General features: G+C 40.2%; 1 protein-coding gene across 2 annotated transcripts in view; it reads left to right on the top strand.

Moving 5' to 3' along the window:
• LOC132396655 (sorbin and SH3 domain-containing protein 2-like) overlaps positions 1–16,109 on the top strand; it is a 289,151-nt gene that overhangs the window by 138,845 nt on the left and 134,197 nt on the right. The window contains exons 4-7 of one of the 2 annotated variants that reach the window (XM_059974389.1): positions 4,972–4,998; positions 6,029–6,189; positions 9,391–9,990; positions 15,454–15,595. In XM_059974389.1, coding sequence (XP_059830372.1) covers positions 4,972–4,998; positions 6,029–6,189; positions 9,391–9,990; positions 15,454–15,595 — 930 coding nt within the window. The remainder of the gene's footprint in view (positions 1–4,971; positions 4,999–6,028; positions 6,190–9,390; positions 9,991–15,453; positions 15,596–16,109) is intronic. The other variant, XM_059974390.1, reaches the window with a different exon arrangement.

The raw sequence follows: 16,109 nt of genomic DNA, 5'->3' as shown, positions 1-16,109 counted from the left end.
GCAAGGGGTGAAGGAAGACTCACAGAACTCTTAGAAGTGCCGGCAGCAAATGACACCGGTTTGAAGAAAGTGGTGAGGGTTGTTTGCTTGGCAGCATTTTGTTTTTCAGCATAAATTTGCTTGTAGGCAAGAAGGGTTGATGGCAGGGAATGACAGAAATGCTGACTCCGCTCTAAACTTGGGTCCATGTCCGTCGTCATTTGCGCCAAGTGTTCTGACTTCCACCATTCCCTCACCGTTGGTAAACTCCCGGGATTTTCAAAATCGTCTGTTGCTTGCAGCATCTGAGAGATAGTTTGCTGTAAAATAAATATGCCTTGAAGGTAGATCACACCTTGGTCGAGTGGGTGAATCGGCGATGTTGTGGTAGGCAGCAGGAAAGGCACTGTTATGTTAGGATGAATGCTGTCCAAATGATTAAGATGGCGCATTGTCAAGCAACAAAAGAACTTTAAAGGCAAGATTCTGTTCCTGGCAGTAGCGTCCCAGAGCTGTGTTACTTTCACCTGATACCGCATGGTTTATAATTTCCAACTTTTTTTCAAGTGTTAAAGCGGTTCTCTGCCGCTCAACTGATGGCCCAGGACTTGACGTCGGACGCTTAGGAGGCATAGTTAAATATTTCAAGCACAAAATTACTGCACCGTAAGTAAAACCAACAAATGTTTAAGAGCGCAAGATTGCATATCCACACCTTGCCAAAGCCAATGCGAGACTGGTGGGAGTGAGACTGTGAGGCGTGCACACATGACTTGTATTGGTGGGAAAGCAGTGCTTCTCGCATAACTGTGAGTTTTGGACGCATATAAGGAGATTTTGGTAGAAATAGGTTCCTCGCATAACTGTGAATCCACATAGTCTGAAGATGCATATACGAGGATAAGGTGTATTAAGTTTCTAAATTATATTTATTCAACTGTGATTAATATAAATTTGTATTAAAGGTCATACAAATCTGACAAAGAACATGAAAGTTGAGTGCCAAATTGTTTTTTTCCCTTCTGCTTAAACCTATCCCTTCTACTGGGGTGTAGGTCACCAACAGCAGCTCGCAAGAGTTCTTTGTGCTAGACCAGACTTACAGTCTTTCAAGGAGTAGCCCATTGAAGATCCAACTTCTCTTAGGGTTGAGGTCTTTGGAAATCCTGTAAGCATTTCTGTAGCATTGCATTTTATTTTAGCCCCATGCCCAACCTTTCTCATTTATCATTTAAATGATTATTCCCGTTCCCATTATTAATTTATGCAGTGAAATCTAACCAGTTTGAAGTTTAATTGTTTACTACTGCTAATAGTGGTAGGTGAGAGGAGAATTTGGGGGGGGGGGGGTAGTTGATGGGCATGTGGGAAGATGAGTGGAGTAAGTGGGGAAGTAGTACTGAAGGAAGCTGACATGGACATAATGAGGTGAAATGTACCCATAAATTGATGGAGAAATGAGAAATATAAAAACATTAATTGATTGCATGCAGATGGTTATTTATCTAATGCACTGCTGGAATAGAGGCAGGAGGGAAGCAGATTGTGCTGACCATTCTGTGCTTTAATAAAAGGCTGACAATGGGTAAAACATTATCTCCACTGATGAGTAATAGTTGATGCAGGAAGAACTGAACAGATGAAAAATTATATGGAAATATGAACTTGAAACTGTTTACTTTACAATCCAGCTGAGACTCACCTTATGATATTGACACTAATGTGATTCATCTTTCATTACCCATTGATTTAAATATTAAATCTTAGTTGGATTAAAAATACCCCAAATTACATCTGTGCTGATGATTAGTACAGTGATTTTGAGCAATCTTTTGATTGATGAAGCTTTGTGTCAAGTGATATAATTGACTTTGTCAATATCAATAAATATTAGCTTTCATTTGACAACCTGTGGCAGCCTGGTAGTTTCACCATGAAATGATTTATGGTCATGTTTAGAGCACATTTTGTCCATTGTGGCCATAAACAATAACTTGTTTTATGGTCACTTTTAGGGGACAATTAGATTTGAATACTAATCAAATCTGATATTTATAAAAAGTAATTGTACGATATATTGTGCAGTAAATTTAATTTTATAATAAACTATTTCATAATTTTGATATGAAAGTGAAATGAGGCAATGGTTAAGAATCATGTTGGAATACAGAGTAGGATTTCAGAATGCTTGTAAGGAAAACATTTGGACTTTTAACCTATTAGAATTTTATCTTTTGAAGCAATGATGTCTTCACACATTAAAATAGTTTTAACCTTTAAACTAATTATTAAATTCAATGGGTTGCATTTTACACTGAACTTATAAATGTTTTTTTAATTTTGAAATGAAGGCCCATGAGTTTTTTCTAAGCCATCAAATGGGAAGTGAAGGCTTTAAGCTGCCAATATCTTTTAGAGCAGCTACATGCTAACTTCATATTTGACTCTGTGAATATTACATGGGTTGTATTTGATTTTTTTTATTTAATTGTATTTTCCCAAGACTTCTGATAATGTATAGATAAGCAAGCAGGTTTTTCCTTTGAAGTCACAGGTTAAGGGTGAAAGGTGAAATACTTAAGGGGAACATGAGGTGGAAGTGCTTCACTTAGGGGGTGGTGAGAGTGTGAAATAATGGATCTGGGTTCAATTTCAACACTTAAGAAAAGTTTGGATAGGTACATGGATGGGAAGGATATGGAGGGCTGCGGTCCAGGCACAGGTCAATGGGACTAGGCTGATTAATAGTTCAGTATGGGCTAGATGGGCCAGCTTCTATGCTGCACTGTTCTAATACAGTGACGCTAAATTCACAGCTTTTCATGTAATGTACTGTTACTAGCAGACTCTGCTCATTTTGCTTCAAATCCTGTCTATGGAGATATTTAAATTTGAATAGCTGCAATCAAAATAATTCAAGTACCAATGTTTTCTGGGCAGCTCTTTGTTTCTTGAAACAGAATGGTCCTGGCATCGATGTGTATGACTGAACACTCAAGCTCTGTTAGCACCTTAGTGGCACTTGTATAGCAATCCATCTGATAATTTTTGTTTGCAAACGCAGCCAGCGTGAGTTTCCACAAACAGTAAATAATTAGCTTTGATGGGCTGCATGTTGCCAGCCGTTCTGATTGGAGCAGCTGATGTTTAGTCATTGAAACTGAAGCGCCTAACTAAAGTACATGAGCTATATTGCAGCTGCCCAGGAGAGGAGATGCTAGAGGTGGTGTGGGATATAGCAGAGGTATGGCGGGTGCACTGGAGTCTTTGCTGGGTCGGGAGCTGGCCCCTTCCTTTGGTGCTACCCTCCAATGTTTGCCCAGTGGAAGATGAGCTGGATTGTGTTCTTCTGCATCTTCGCTACTGCATGATGAGGAACTTCTGTGGGCTTGTTCCTGCTCCAGGACAACATCCCATCCTGGGCTAAATTTTCTTATGACTGTGTATTTTTCTGCTGTCATCAATGTATATGCTATGTGCTCTGGGTGACTGTTGGTACCATGTTTTACCAGAAGAACGGTGTTTCATTTGGCTGTATATGTATATGGTTGAATGACAAATCAACTTGAACTTGACTGATAGATTTGGAAGGTTAAACCTGTCAGCTTTCTCTGAAACTGTATTTACCAGGGAAATGAATGGTGGTGTCAAGAAAACAACCTCTCCCTCAATGTCTCAGAAACAAAGGAGCTGGTTGTGGACTACAGGAGGAATGGAGACAGGCTAAACCCCATTGACATCGATGGATCTGGGGTTGAGAGGGTGAACAGCTTTAAATTCCTCAGCATTCACATCACTGAGGATCTCACGTGGTCTGTACCTACCGGTTGTGTGGTGAAAAAAGCACAACAGTGCCTCTTTCACCTCTTTTTATGAAAAAAGCTTAGAAGCAGAGTACCATGGAATATGCTAGGCCTGACTGCTGGGACATGGTTGCGAAAGTGCAGCTCGCTCTGGATCCAAGCTACTTGATAGATCCCATTTAGACTTGATCATTCAGGCTGAGGCTGGATTCTATTTGAAAGAGCAACAGCAATTCAATTAATAAACTATTTTGTTATGATTATTTTAAGCAAGTTGACCTCGAGGAAGTAACTGAATCAAGTTGCCTCTCAAATCTGAATAGGTTTTTTGAGAAGGTGTTGAAGTGAGGTGATGATGAAGTGTTCTCTACATAAACCTTAGTAAAGCATTTGACAAAGTGTCTTTTGGTACTCTGGTCCAGAAGATGAAGTTATTTGGGATTAATCATTAGTTTAAATACTAACAAGTTAAATACAAGTGTGGCTTGGTTATAGAAGACAAAGTAGTGGTGTTTTTCTCTAGCCAATGGGGGCTCCACAAGGCTAAGTGCCTGAAACTCTTTTGTTTGTAATATGTGTGGATGATTTTGATGAAAGAGTAGATGGTCTAATTAGTAAGTTTGCAGGTAATGTGAAAATTGATAGAGTTGTGATAGTGAGGGAGATTGTCAAAGGATGTAGTTCAGCTGGAAATATCAGCAGAGAAATGGGAGTTGGACACGTGTGAGATGTTGCACTTTGGGAGGTCAAATGCAAGAGGAAATTATGCTGTAAGTGGTAGGATCTTTATAAACATTAATGTTCTAGAGGAAGCTTGGGGTGCAAGTCCATCGCTCACTGAAAGTGGCAATGCAAATGGATAGGGTACTAAAGGCACTGGCACTGTTTTTCTTTCTCGCTATTTTAAATGCACATGTATGTTTTGCACCTAGGCCCCAGAGGAACACTGCCTTGTATGGCTATATCCAATGATAATTAAACACTATTTGATTTGATACTGAAAATTGAGTGAGAAATTAAACTTTGAGTAATGATCTTTCACAATCCTCAGTTCAATTTGCTAAATTTTGAAAAAAACATTGTACAATACATTGTTACTTTTTGTGAATGTTAATGTTTTGTTGCAACCTATGCAGTTTGGACATTGTACTGACAACTTACTCATTGCATTTTTTATTCTTCCTTTAAGGCAATGAAGCACAGGCATCAGATTCAGGTAAAGCAGATGGGGTGTAAGAGATGATGGGATGCATTGGGGAGGGAGGAAGCACTTGGAAAGTATGAGTTATCCTCAGGTCATTTTCTCTTAGTTAAAAACTATTGTTTTTTGAGGACAATTTTATTGAGCCTTTTCCTGTCTAAGATTATATTTTTAGAAATCTGTTTAAACATAAGTGGAAATGATGTGACATTTGCAAACAAATGTTATGTTTTAAACTTCTAACCCAATAGAACTTTAAAACTTTTGCTCCATCAGAATCAGTTTGTACAAGCCCCCCAGCCCACGATATTGTGCCGACCCTTTAACCAATACTTTCCTCTGAACACCTTAAAGTTATGCACCCTGTATTAGCCATTTCTGTCCTGGGGAAATAAAAACCTTTCCGATGTCCACTCTATCTATCTATGCCTCTTATCATCTTGTACGCTTCTATCAAGTCACCTCTCATCCACTTTTTCTCTAAAGAGAAAAAAATCCTAGCTCACACAACCTATTGTCATAATCCAGCTGCACCCTGGTCCATCTCCTCTGCACCCTCTCTAATGTTTCTACATCTTTCCTATAATAAGGTGACCAGAATTGGACACAATATTCCAAGAATATCGAAAATTGGTTTACACTGGAGGAGAGGTTTCCCTTCTCCTTCACATAAAAAGGAAGATAATGGTTGCTTTCAGCTCTTGTGGAGATGTGCCATTCAGTCTTGTCAACACCATATGATTGTCAAGAATAGCTAGCAACTCCACAAGGGCTAAAAGCAAGCCCTATCTTTCCTATATAGCAATCAGTGATGGAGGTGTCACTCTCTAGTTTGTAACCCCATTTTGTTTCTGAGGAGTAAGTGTGAAGGGAAGATTTATGTTTTTGTGCTTGATTCAGGTATCTACTATTCCTGTTCTCTGCATTGCTGGGTGAAGGTGGAAATTAGCTACAATGCATAATGTCCATTGGCTCACTGGTCACCTGCAGCTGAGGGAATTCAGGGGAACTTAACGTTTTTGAATAGAATTGTTGTTTTCTGCAGATGTCTGGAGATCTTATAACATTAATGATGGCTTCAGAAGCACAGTAAATGGTGAAACATACAGTTCGTCACTGGCGGCAAAAGGTTTCCGCAGTGTCAGACCAAACCTTTCGTTTCCCGAGAGGAAGACACCTCCACATCAGGTGAATGAAACCAGCCACGTGAGTGCAACAAAAGACACTGTGGGGTGGGGGGAGTGCTGTTTACTGCCAAGCCAGCTGTTAACATCCTCCCTGGGGGCAGAGCTTCTCTGCAGTGTGATGACATTGTTCGGATCACTCTCAGTCTGATCTCACTTTCTCTTAGTGCCTGGGCTTTGAACCATGCTTTGCAAAGGGCAGGTATTGTAGCATCTCAGTTTATTTCACCAAATATAAATATCTGTTACCTTGATGGCAGGGTTAAAACCTATGTATCAGTGGACTCTTACTGTGAGCTATCATTTGGAAAATGGTAATACTTTTAAAGTATTGGACAAAAACCCAGTAATCTAGAAATGGATTCCTAAAACTGATCTTATAAGGTCACTTCCTTGAGTAATCCTGTTGGGAGTTGAGTTATTCACATTAACTGCTGAAGCTCAGGAGCAGAGATTTCAACCTGATTTATTATGTGATGACTCTTACAGGGAGCTTGTGGAATAGTTGAAGGAAAGTTTAAATTCAATTTTGATGGCAACCACACTCCCCCCCCCACCACCACCCCACTGTAGTTGAATATCCTTTTTGAACTCCAAGCTAGAACTCTTTAAAAATAACTGGCAGTTGAATGTTACACCTAGAGCTGCATTCCACTAGATGTTCAGGAATAAAGGGCAAGAATACAATTTATTAAAGGATGAGATGTCTTTTGGGCTGGTGATAACATTCTTTACTGGGCATTTGAGAGTTACTGGTAAGAGCAGTATTTAATGCCATCAGTGATGCCCTCAAGAAAGTAGCTGAGAACCACTCTCTTAAACTGCTGGAGCCCTTCTGGTAAAGTTGCTTCTAGAGTGTAGTTGAGGAATTTCAGGGATCAAGCAATGATGAAGGACCAGCAATATTACTTAAAATAAAGATAGTTTGAGACCTGGAGGGGAGTCTGCACATAGTAATCTTTGCATGTACTTAATGCCCTTCTCCAGCATGGAAACGGACCTTTTGGCCCAACTCATCTATGCCAACCGTGGTACCCACAAATCTAGTCTTACATGACACATTGAGCCCATATCCCTCTAAATCAGAGGTAACCATCCATGTAATTATCCTGATGTCTTTTAAGTGTCGTTGAACCTGCCTCAAACATTTCCTCTGGCATCATATTCCATATATGGACCAGTCTAAGTAGAGAAGTGCAATATATTTTATAGCTGGAACATGTTGCAACCCTGGTGCATAATTGGAGGTGAATGGGTGTTAAACAAGTCGTCACGTTTGTCCAGGAAATGTTGCACCATTTGTGAATTGTTGGAGAATCAGCCATTCAGGCAAGCAGAAAATATTCCTTTAGACTCTTGACGTACCTTGTAGATATTTTAAAGGCTTTAGGACATGAGGAAATGAACTGTCACCACATGATACCCCATCTGTGATGTCTTTTCTAGCTCTAGGTTTTACAATTGACTCCCTAATATATCTGCTTCTACCACCATCCTTAGCAGGGAGTTCCATGCACCCATCCCTCTCTGTGTTTTTTTAAAAGCTTACCACTGATGTCCCCCCATACTTTCTTCTATTCACTTTAATATAATGCCCATTTGTATTGGCCATTTCCACCCTTGGGTGAAAGAATTACTGGTTAGCAGATCTTTGGTGAGGAAGTGTGACATAACATCACTGTTGTCAGTTGCTTCCTCCACATGGCAGATTATTGAGAGTATATTGACTTGATGGTTATTAGCTGATTTGGATTTTTCCTGTTTTCATAGGCAGGACAAATAGGGTAGGTGCCAGTGTTGTAATTGTACTAAAAGTAACTTGGTTAGGTTTCTGGATAGTGCAAATGTATTATTACTACATATAGGTTGCTGTCCTTGCTAGAACCAGTGCACTCTCAGCTATTTCTTGGTAACTGTATGCAGTGAAATTAATTGGCTGAAGACTTTTTTTTTGGTGATGAGAACCATGGGAGGAGACAGATTCAGTAGCACATTCTGTTCAGCTAAGTGAGTGAAAACAAACTATTCACATTGGTCAAAGGTTTAGGAACTCACTTATATAAATTTAAGGAACATGTTGGCTACTGTAAAATTGCTGGGAAAGGGGGCTGACTGGATTGCTCAAATGAAAAACCAGCAAGTCTGTTTACCTATTATAATGACTCTAAATGGTCCGAAAGACCTTAAAACAGGAGCTAGAAAAATACCAGTGTACCATTTTGACAAATGATTTGAAAATTAAGCAAATAAAAATGTTTATACCTATTGGATAAACATTTAAAATAAACAATGTTTCAGCTAATGTTTAATGTCCATGTTTAGGAATTATAACTGGAAAATGTTTGTTGAAGTGGATCATACAGGTAAGCAGAATGCTGGTCAGGAAGAAGCTAGGATTCAGCATTTGTTGTGTGTATGTAAAATCATGAAAAATATGTACTTTAGATTAATCCCTCAAATAACTATTTTTGAATTAATAGGCAGATAATATTTTCTATTTGCCTTTAACTTTGTACAGTATTGTGTACAGTTTTGTCACCCTGTTATTAGAAAGACATTGTTAAATGGGGAGGATACAAAGACATTTATGAGAGTGCTCCCTGGACTAGAGGGCCTGAGTTACAGGGAGAGGTTTGCCACATTAGATATTTATTCTCTAGAGCACAAGGGTGACTTTATACAATCATGAAGGATAAGGTTGGGGTGTTGAAAACTAGAGTGTATAGATACAAGAGGGAAAAGATTTAAAAGAAATCTGTGGGGGTAACTTGTTTACACAGAGCATTGTGAGTACCTGTAATGAGCTGCCAGAGGAAGTGGGAAAGGCAGGTATAATTGCAACATTTAAGGGGTATTTGAATAAGTACATGTGGGGGTGGGTGGGGAGGATATTCAAAAGCAGAAACTGGAACTAGCATGGAGGATGCTCTGGTGGTCATAGACCAGTTGGATAAAGAGCCTGTTTCCATACTGTATTACTCTATGACTCTACAACATAGACCTTGCTTACCTGGGATGTTTTATAAATGTTTAATTAAATTAATAAAGCAGTTTTTAATTGTGTAAGCATTGAACAGGAAGTTTACAGGTGAATCACTTTAAATATGCTTTTAAGATGTTAGTCAGGTGATGCTTATGGTTTTATGTGCTCATGTGTCCCATATTTGTTTTTTTTCTTTTCATATGGTTTCTGACCTTCCTGCTGTGTGGTTATCTTTGAAAGGTTCCTTCTCCACCACCCCGAAAGGGAAGCTTTAACTGGCGTCAACTAACAAGTCTTGACAGTCACCATGTACAACCTAGTCAATCCCTTCATTCACCTAGCCTGCAAATAACCTCTAATGTTACCCATGTGAGTAATAAGGAAGAGTACACATGGAGTTCATCACCTCTGTCTCAACACTCTAATGCAATTTCCCCTTTTGCACAGCTGTCACCCTCTCCCCAGACCTTAACTGACAAAGTAGCTGAGAGCCCCTCTGCTGACCCTTCACTGCTGGCAAGCCAAGACCAATCCTTGGACCGTAAAGTCACTGCCGTCAAACTAACCTTGGAGGATCAGGATGCTAATTCCCACAGTGCAGCACAGTCACCCAAGGCTAACATTGATGCAAAAACCTCACCGCATTCACTTTTTCCTGGAGATAGGACAGAGTCTGAGAGACACACAGCCTCCCTTTCCATTCAGATTACTCCAAGTGCTCATGCTACAGAACCTGGACTCCCAGCTGTATCTGCTGCAATCAATGCAAGGAATCAATCAAAGGACATGTTACAAGAGTCTAATGCTTCATCTTGTACACGCTCCTCAGGGCATCGTCTGGTACATAATATTTTTTGTTTCATTAATGACGGTTTTCAATGTAGTTAACATTTTTTCCCATTTGCAGAAACCTTGGAACTTAATTAGTTGTCTCAATTATTTATAGCTTAAGTATGAAGATGGCTTTAATTGTTATCTTAAAGAACATTTTTGCAATTGCAGCTTGAACTGCTTCATTTATCCTTTGTACATGGTTATCTTCAAGTGTCTGTTAATCCGATGTAGTATTCCCATCAAAACAAAGTTTTGCATCCTGGATCTTTTCTTCACTAATTCCAATTCACCTGTCATCCAGATCCTGCTCATCTGCATTACCTGACTTTCAACATGTTTATAATTGTCCTTGTGATCACACTGCATGATAATTATGCACCATGTTATGCTGGTACTTTCCTGTATGTTCCTTCTGCTGTTTGAATTGTCATTTATAGCTAAACCCAGTTGCTGACTTAATTTTGCAAGGTAAGATGATCATATCCTGCAATATCTTTCTTATCTTCTAACCTTTCTCTTTGGTTGCCATCCCGGCTTGTTCCTTAATAGTCCATTGACACCAGACCTTTTTGCCCAAACCCCTTCTTCCCTTTCTCTGTGTTCCTGGTGAAGCAACTTGGGTTGGCATCAGAGGATAAATGCCCACATAAATTAGGACTGCCTCATTCTGTACCCTATCTTGAATTACTGCCTTCAGAGGGCCAAGGAAAAGAGTTTAACACTAAGTCTATGAGTTAGGTTAAAGTCAAGCAATTTTGCTAACATGGTAAACTACAGAAACCACTATACATGGTTATTTGAGTTACTGTCACCTTCTTGTCAGCTTGAACTTGTCTGGACATTCTCCTCTGACCCCTCTCATTTACAATGCATTTTTGCCCAAGAACTGCCATTCTTTGGATATTTTTTTGCTGGCATTGATTGGGTTGGGCTGAAGAGCCTGTTGTTATACTGTGTGGCACAATGACTCTTGCATTTGTTAGTCATTAGGAATGACATTCATTAGAGAAATTAGGAGGCCAAAAGTGGGCTATGAAATATCCTTGTTGAGTAAGTTTACAGATAATATCGAGGTAATCTATAACTATATCAGAAGCAAGAGGGTTGCCAAGGAAATAGTGGTATTCTTAGGAATAACAGGGATAATCGAGGAGTAGATGTACACAAGGTCCTAAATGAAAATTTTTCATCTGTATTTGTCTTGAGAAGGATGTAGAAGATATTGAGTTTAAGAGGCAGTGTGTTAATAATCTGGATTAGGTCAGTATTGAGAGGAGTATTAAATACCATAGGGTGCGTGAGGTTTGATAAATTCCCAGGGCAGGGTGAGATCTATACCAGGTTGCTATGGGAATCAAGGGAAGAGACAGCTGAGGCCCAAATACAGATTTTTTTTATTTCCATTAGCCACAGGCAAGGTACCAGCAGACTGGGGAATTTATTGAAGAAGGGCTGCATAGATAAGCAAAATAACTACAGACTGGTGAGCCATGCGTCAGTGGTAAGGAAAATATTAGAAAAAATCCCAAGGGATAGGATTTGATGTGAATTTGGAAAGCAGGGTCTAATTAAATATAGATACACAAAATGCTGGAGGAACTCAGCAGGGCAGGCAGCATCAATGGAAATGAACAAACAGTTGACATTTTTGACCTATACACTTCATGGGGACTGGAGAAGTAAAGGGAGGATGCCAGAGTAAGAAAGTGAGGGGAGAGCAAGGTGATAAATGAAGCCAGGTAACTGATGGGGGCGGTGGGGATGAAGAAAGAAGAAGGAAAAAGGAGATGATGGGTGGAAAAGGCAAAGGCTGGAGAAGAAAGAAAATGATAAGAGAGGAGAGTGGACAATGGGAGAAAGGGAAGGAGGAGGGGCACTAGGGGGAGGTGATAGGCAGGTGAGGAGAAGTAGCAAGAGGCCAGATTGGGCAATAAAAGAAAAGGAAGGGGGACAGAAAAAAACTACTGAAAGTTGTTGAGATCGATTTTCATGCCATCAGTTGGGGGCTACCCAGACAGAACTAGGTGTTGTTCCTCCAACCTGAGAGTGGCCACATTGTAGCAGAAGAGGAGGCAGTGGACTGACACGTTGGAATGGGTATGAGGATCGGAATTAAAACGGTTGGTCACTGGGGAAATCTGTGTTTTTGCAATCCACCAGAGGTGCTTGACAAAGCAGTCCCTCAGTTTATCTTGGATCTCAACAATGTAGAGTAGGCTGCAGTGGGAGCAGGAGATGTAGTAGATGACCCCAACAGATTCAAGTTGAAGTGTTGCCTCACTTGGAAGGACTGGTTGGGGCCCTAATGGAGGTGAGAGAGGACGTGTATGGGCAGGTGTAGCATTTCTATTGCTTGCAGGGTTTAGTGCAAGGAAGAAGATTAGTGGGGAGGGATGAATGGGCAAGGGAATCATGGAAGTAACAATCCTTGCGGAGAGTGGAGAAAGGGGTGAGGAGATTAAAATGTGTCTGGTGATAGGGTCCCACTGAAGATGGCAGAAGTTGCGGAGAATGAAATGTTGTATGTGGAGGCTCATGAGGCAGTAGGTAAGGACGAGGAACTCATGATGTAACTTCCGGTCAAGATGTTGCCAGTGAACAAGGAATCCTCGGCCAACATCTTCCAGATAGTCAATCGTTTCAGCTTTTCTCCTTCTTTCATTCATTCTTTCTCCCTTAGTTTTGTTTTTTAAACTGTTGGGGACTGTGAGTTCGATCAAGTGAGCTAGCACTCTGCTGCCCTCGAGAAAACTCCAGGAGATAAATACAAGCACGAGCTACCCTGAGGAAAAGCTCAGAGACAAGATGAAGGACCATGATTGACTATGTTTCTTGCTGATTAAAGCACCAAGGAAGATTGAACCTTCAAGGCAAATGTAGAGGAGAGTGAGTGGTTCTTGGAAGAATCGCTGCCGTCGATGGGGCCACTGGGTCCCGTTACTCTAGATGTTATCAAAACTCTGAGCTTTATGGATTGGACTGGAGTTCAAAGTAACTAGTTCATATTGGCCTCTTCTACTTCTGTGTTTTTTTCCGTGTTCTCCCCATTCATTGTTGCAGATTGGTGTTTGGGTGATCTGTTAGTTTTTGTGCGAGGGAGGGGTTGGGTGTGCTTGGAGTTCGCAAGTTTTTGTTTATTTTCATGTGGGGGTGGATTGATGTCTTTCTGTCAACTAATATGGTTTTCTGTTTATATGGCTGTCTGGTGAAGACAAGTTTAAGATTGTATTCTGCATACATACTTTGATAATAAAATGAATCTTTCAACTCTTATCACTGTTGAGACGATGGGAAGATGGGCTGAATGCAGATATCCAGGAAATGGAGAAGGGGGTGGAGTCAATGGTGGAGAAAAGAAAACCCTGTTATTTAAAGGAGGAGGACATTTCTGATGTCCTGGAAAGGAAGCCTTATCCTGGGAATAGATACGGCAGCAATGACGGAACTGAAAAAGGGGAATTGCATTTTTACAGGAGACGGGGTGGGAACAGGTATAGTCAAGATAGTCATGGGAATTGATGGGTTTATAAAATATGTTGGTTGACAGTTTGTCTCCAGAGATGGAGACAGAGAGATAGAGAAAGTAGACAATGGTGTCAGAAATGGACCAAGTGAATTTACGGACAGGGTTGAAGTTGGAAGCAAAGTTATTTAAACTGATGAGCACAGCGTGGCTGCATGAAGCAGCACCAATGTAGCCGTCAATGTAGCACACAAGAGTTGGGGAGCTTTCCCAGGGAAGGCTTGAAACATAGACTGATCCATATAGCCATCAAAAAGACAGGCATTGCTGGGGCCCATGTGGGTGCCATGGTTAAACCCTGAGTTTGGAGAAAATAGGAGGAGCCAAAAGAGAAATTGTTGAACCAGTTCTGTCAGGAGTCAGTGGGTGGTGGTGGAGGGGAACTGCCGGGTCTGTTGTCAAGAAAGAAGCAGAGAGCTTTAAGGCCTTCTTGATGGGGAATAGAAGTGTATAGGGATTGGACATCCATGGTGAAAATGAGCAGTCAGAAGAAGGGAAATGAAAGTTGTTGAGACTGAGACTATGAGAAGTGACGTGGATGGAGGTGGGAAGGGACTGAACTAAGGGGGATAGAATGGAGTCAATGTATGTGGAGGTGAGATTAGTGGGGCAGGAGTAGGCAGAAACAATAGGCTTTTTTGGACAGACAGGTTTGTGGATCTTGGGTAGAAGGTAGAAACAAGCAGTGTGGGTTAAGGGAGCTATGAGGTTAGTGGCAGTGATGGATTAAAAATAGCTTGGCTTTGTGTGAGAAAATCCTACCTGATTATTCTGAGTGAGCTTTTTAAGGAGGTAATTAAAAAGAGTGATACTAGTGCAGTACACATTACAATATGGATTTTAGTAAGGCATTTGACAAGAGTCCACATGAAAGACTAATCTAGAAGGTTAATGCACATGGAATCCAATGTGAACTAATGAATTGACTTGGTGATGGGAGGCAGAGGATAGTGGTTGATTGGAATATTGTGATGAGCGGTGTACTGGAATGATTGGTAATAGGGCCTTTAATGTTGATATTTTACAATTTGGATATGACTATAGGGTATAAGTTTGTGGATGACACAAAAGTTGGTGGTGTGGATAATGAGTAAGATTGTCTATAGCTATAGAAGGATATAGATCAGATGAAAAGTTTAGTGGAGCGTTGGTATTTAAACAGGCAAGTCATAAAAGGGTACTATGTGGTCAAATGGGTTAGGTATAGATGGACAATAAAGTCAGCATGGATGTGGTGGGCCAAAGGGCCTATTTCTGTGCTGTACAGCTCTATGAAATATTACAAGTTAAACCAGGTACCCATGAAAATATCAAGAGGTTGTGTTTTGTTGAATGACCTGATGAAGGGTCTCAGCCCGATACATTAACGGTACTCTTTTCCTTACATGCTGCCTGGCTTGCTGAGTTCCTCCAGCATTTTGTGTGTGTTGCTTATTTTATCAAGTGTCATTATTTATCCCAGTCTAACCCAAGTTACTTTCAGTAGATGTGGAAGGACTGACTGTATGAAATGTCAACAAAAAAATTTAGTTTTGTTTTTGGTGTAACTAATCTTCTTTCATTTTGGCATAACTGTTGCTAGTATTGTCAGAATTGGAAATGCAATTGAAATAAAACTAAATTGAGGGAGATGGGAGCAGAGGTGGCAGCGTGTGACAGAAATGCTATAACTGCCTGGAAAATTGTAATTCTGTGTGAAAGTATCTCTGTGGAACTAGGAATGCTTATGGGTAGAGTAGAAATCTTCTCCATGTATTGCCTGAGCAATTTTACTGATTGGCTAACACTTAATACTCACTTTGACCTGTGTACTTTTCTGTGATTACTAATCACATCACTACTGTTGCCTTTTCTGGAATACAGTCTTTATCACTTTGATTACAAAGGTGTATGAATATGTTGCTAGCTGTTAACCACAGGCTGATTTGTTTTCACTCCACACACAGATGACAGTCAATGGGAATTCTGCTGCTGACAGAAGCAGTCCTATGAGTTATTTGCAAAGACCTTTCTCCCCGTCATCAGCCTACACTTCATTATCTTCAGTAAATCCAAACATTGGTGTAATGCAGCACAGCAGAACAATGGGTAAGCCTTTTCTCTGCAATGTTTACATGGTGAAATAATTAATAATCTTCAAAATGTGGCCATTATTTCCTAACAATAACCTGCATTGTTCATTTGTCTTGAATGCAAAAATGTGGCTGTAGTCAATACAGTTTGATCTCAGTAGCACAATAAAGTGGTATTGTAATAAAGAAATAGTTGAATTTATATCAGATCTCTATTTCAATAAAATTGAATATTGAAGAGTATTCTTTAAAATATTTATTAAATATCTGTTGACACACCACTGTCCATGGGATTAAGGCATTATGGAAAGAGCAGACGTTGCTGGAAGATGGGCTACAATAATTGACATTAATTGCAGTTTGACGTTGGCACTGCAGTTCTGTGGCTCTATTTGTTTGCATAGGCAGGAGACATAGTTGTGCTGTAGGTAGTGCAGTTGTCTCAAAGCTCCAGCATCCAGATTCAATCTTGATCCCCAGTCTTGTCTATGTGCAGTCTTTACTCCCTGTGACAGCATGGTTCTCCTTCT

This window comes from Hypanus sabinus, chromosome 7 (genome assembly GCF_030144855.1).
Source record: "Hypanus sabinus isolate sHypSab1 chromosome 7, sHypSab1.hap1, whole genome shotgun sequence".
In the NCBI taxonomy this organism is placed as follows: domain Eukaryota; kingdom Metazoa; phylum Chordata; class Chondrichthyes; order Myliobatiformes; family Dasyatidae; genus Hypanus; species Hypanus sabinus.
This window is presented reverse-complemented; position numbering and strand designations above follow the sequence as displayed.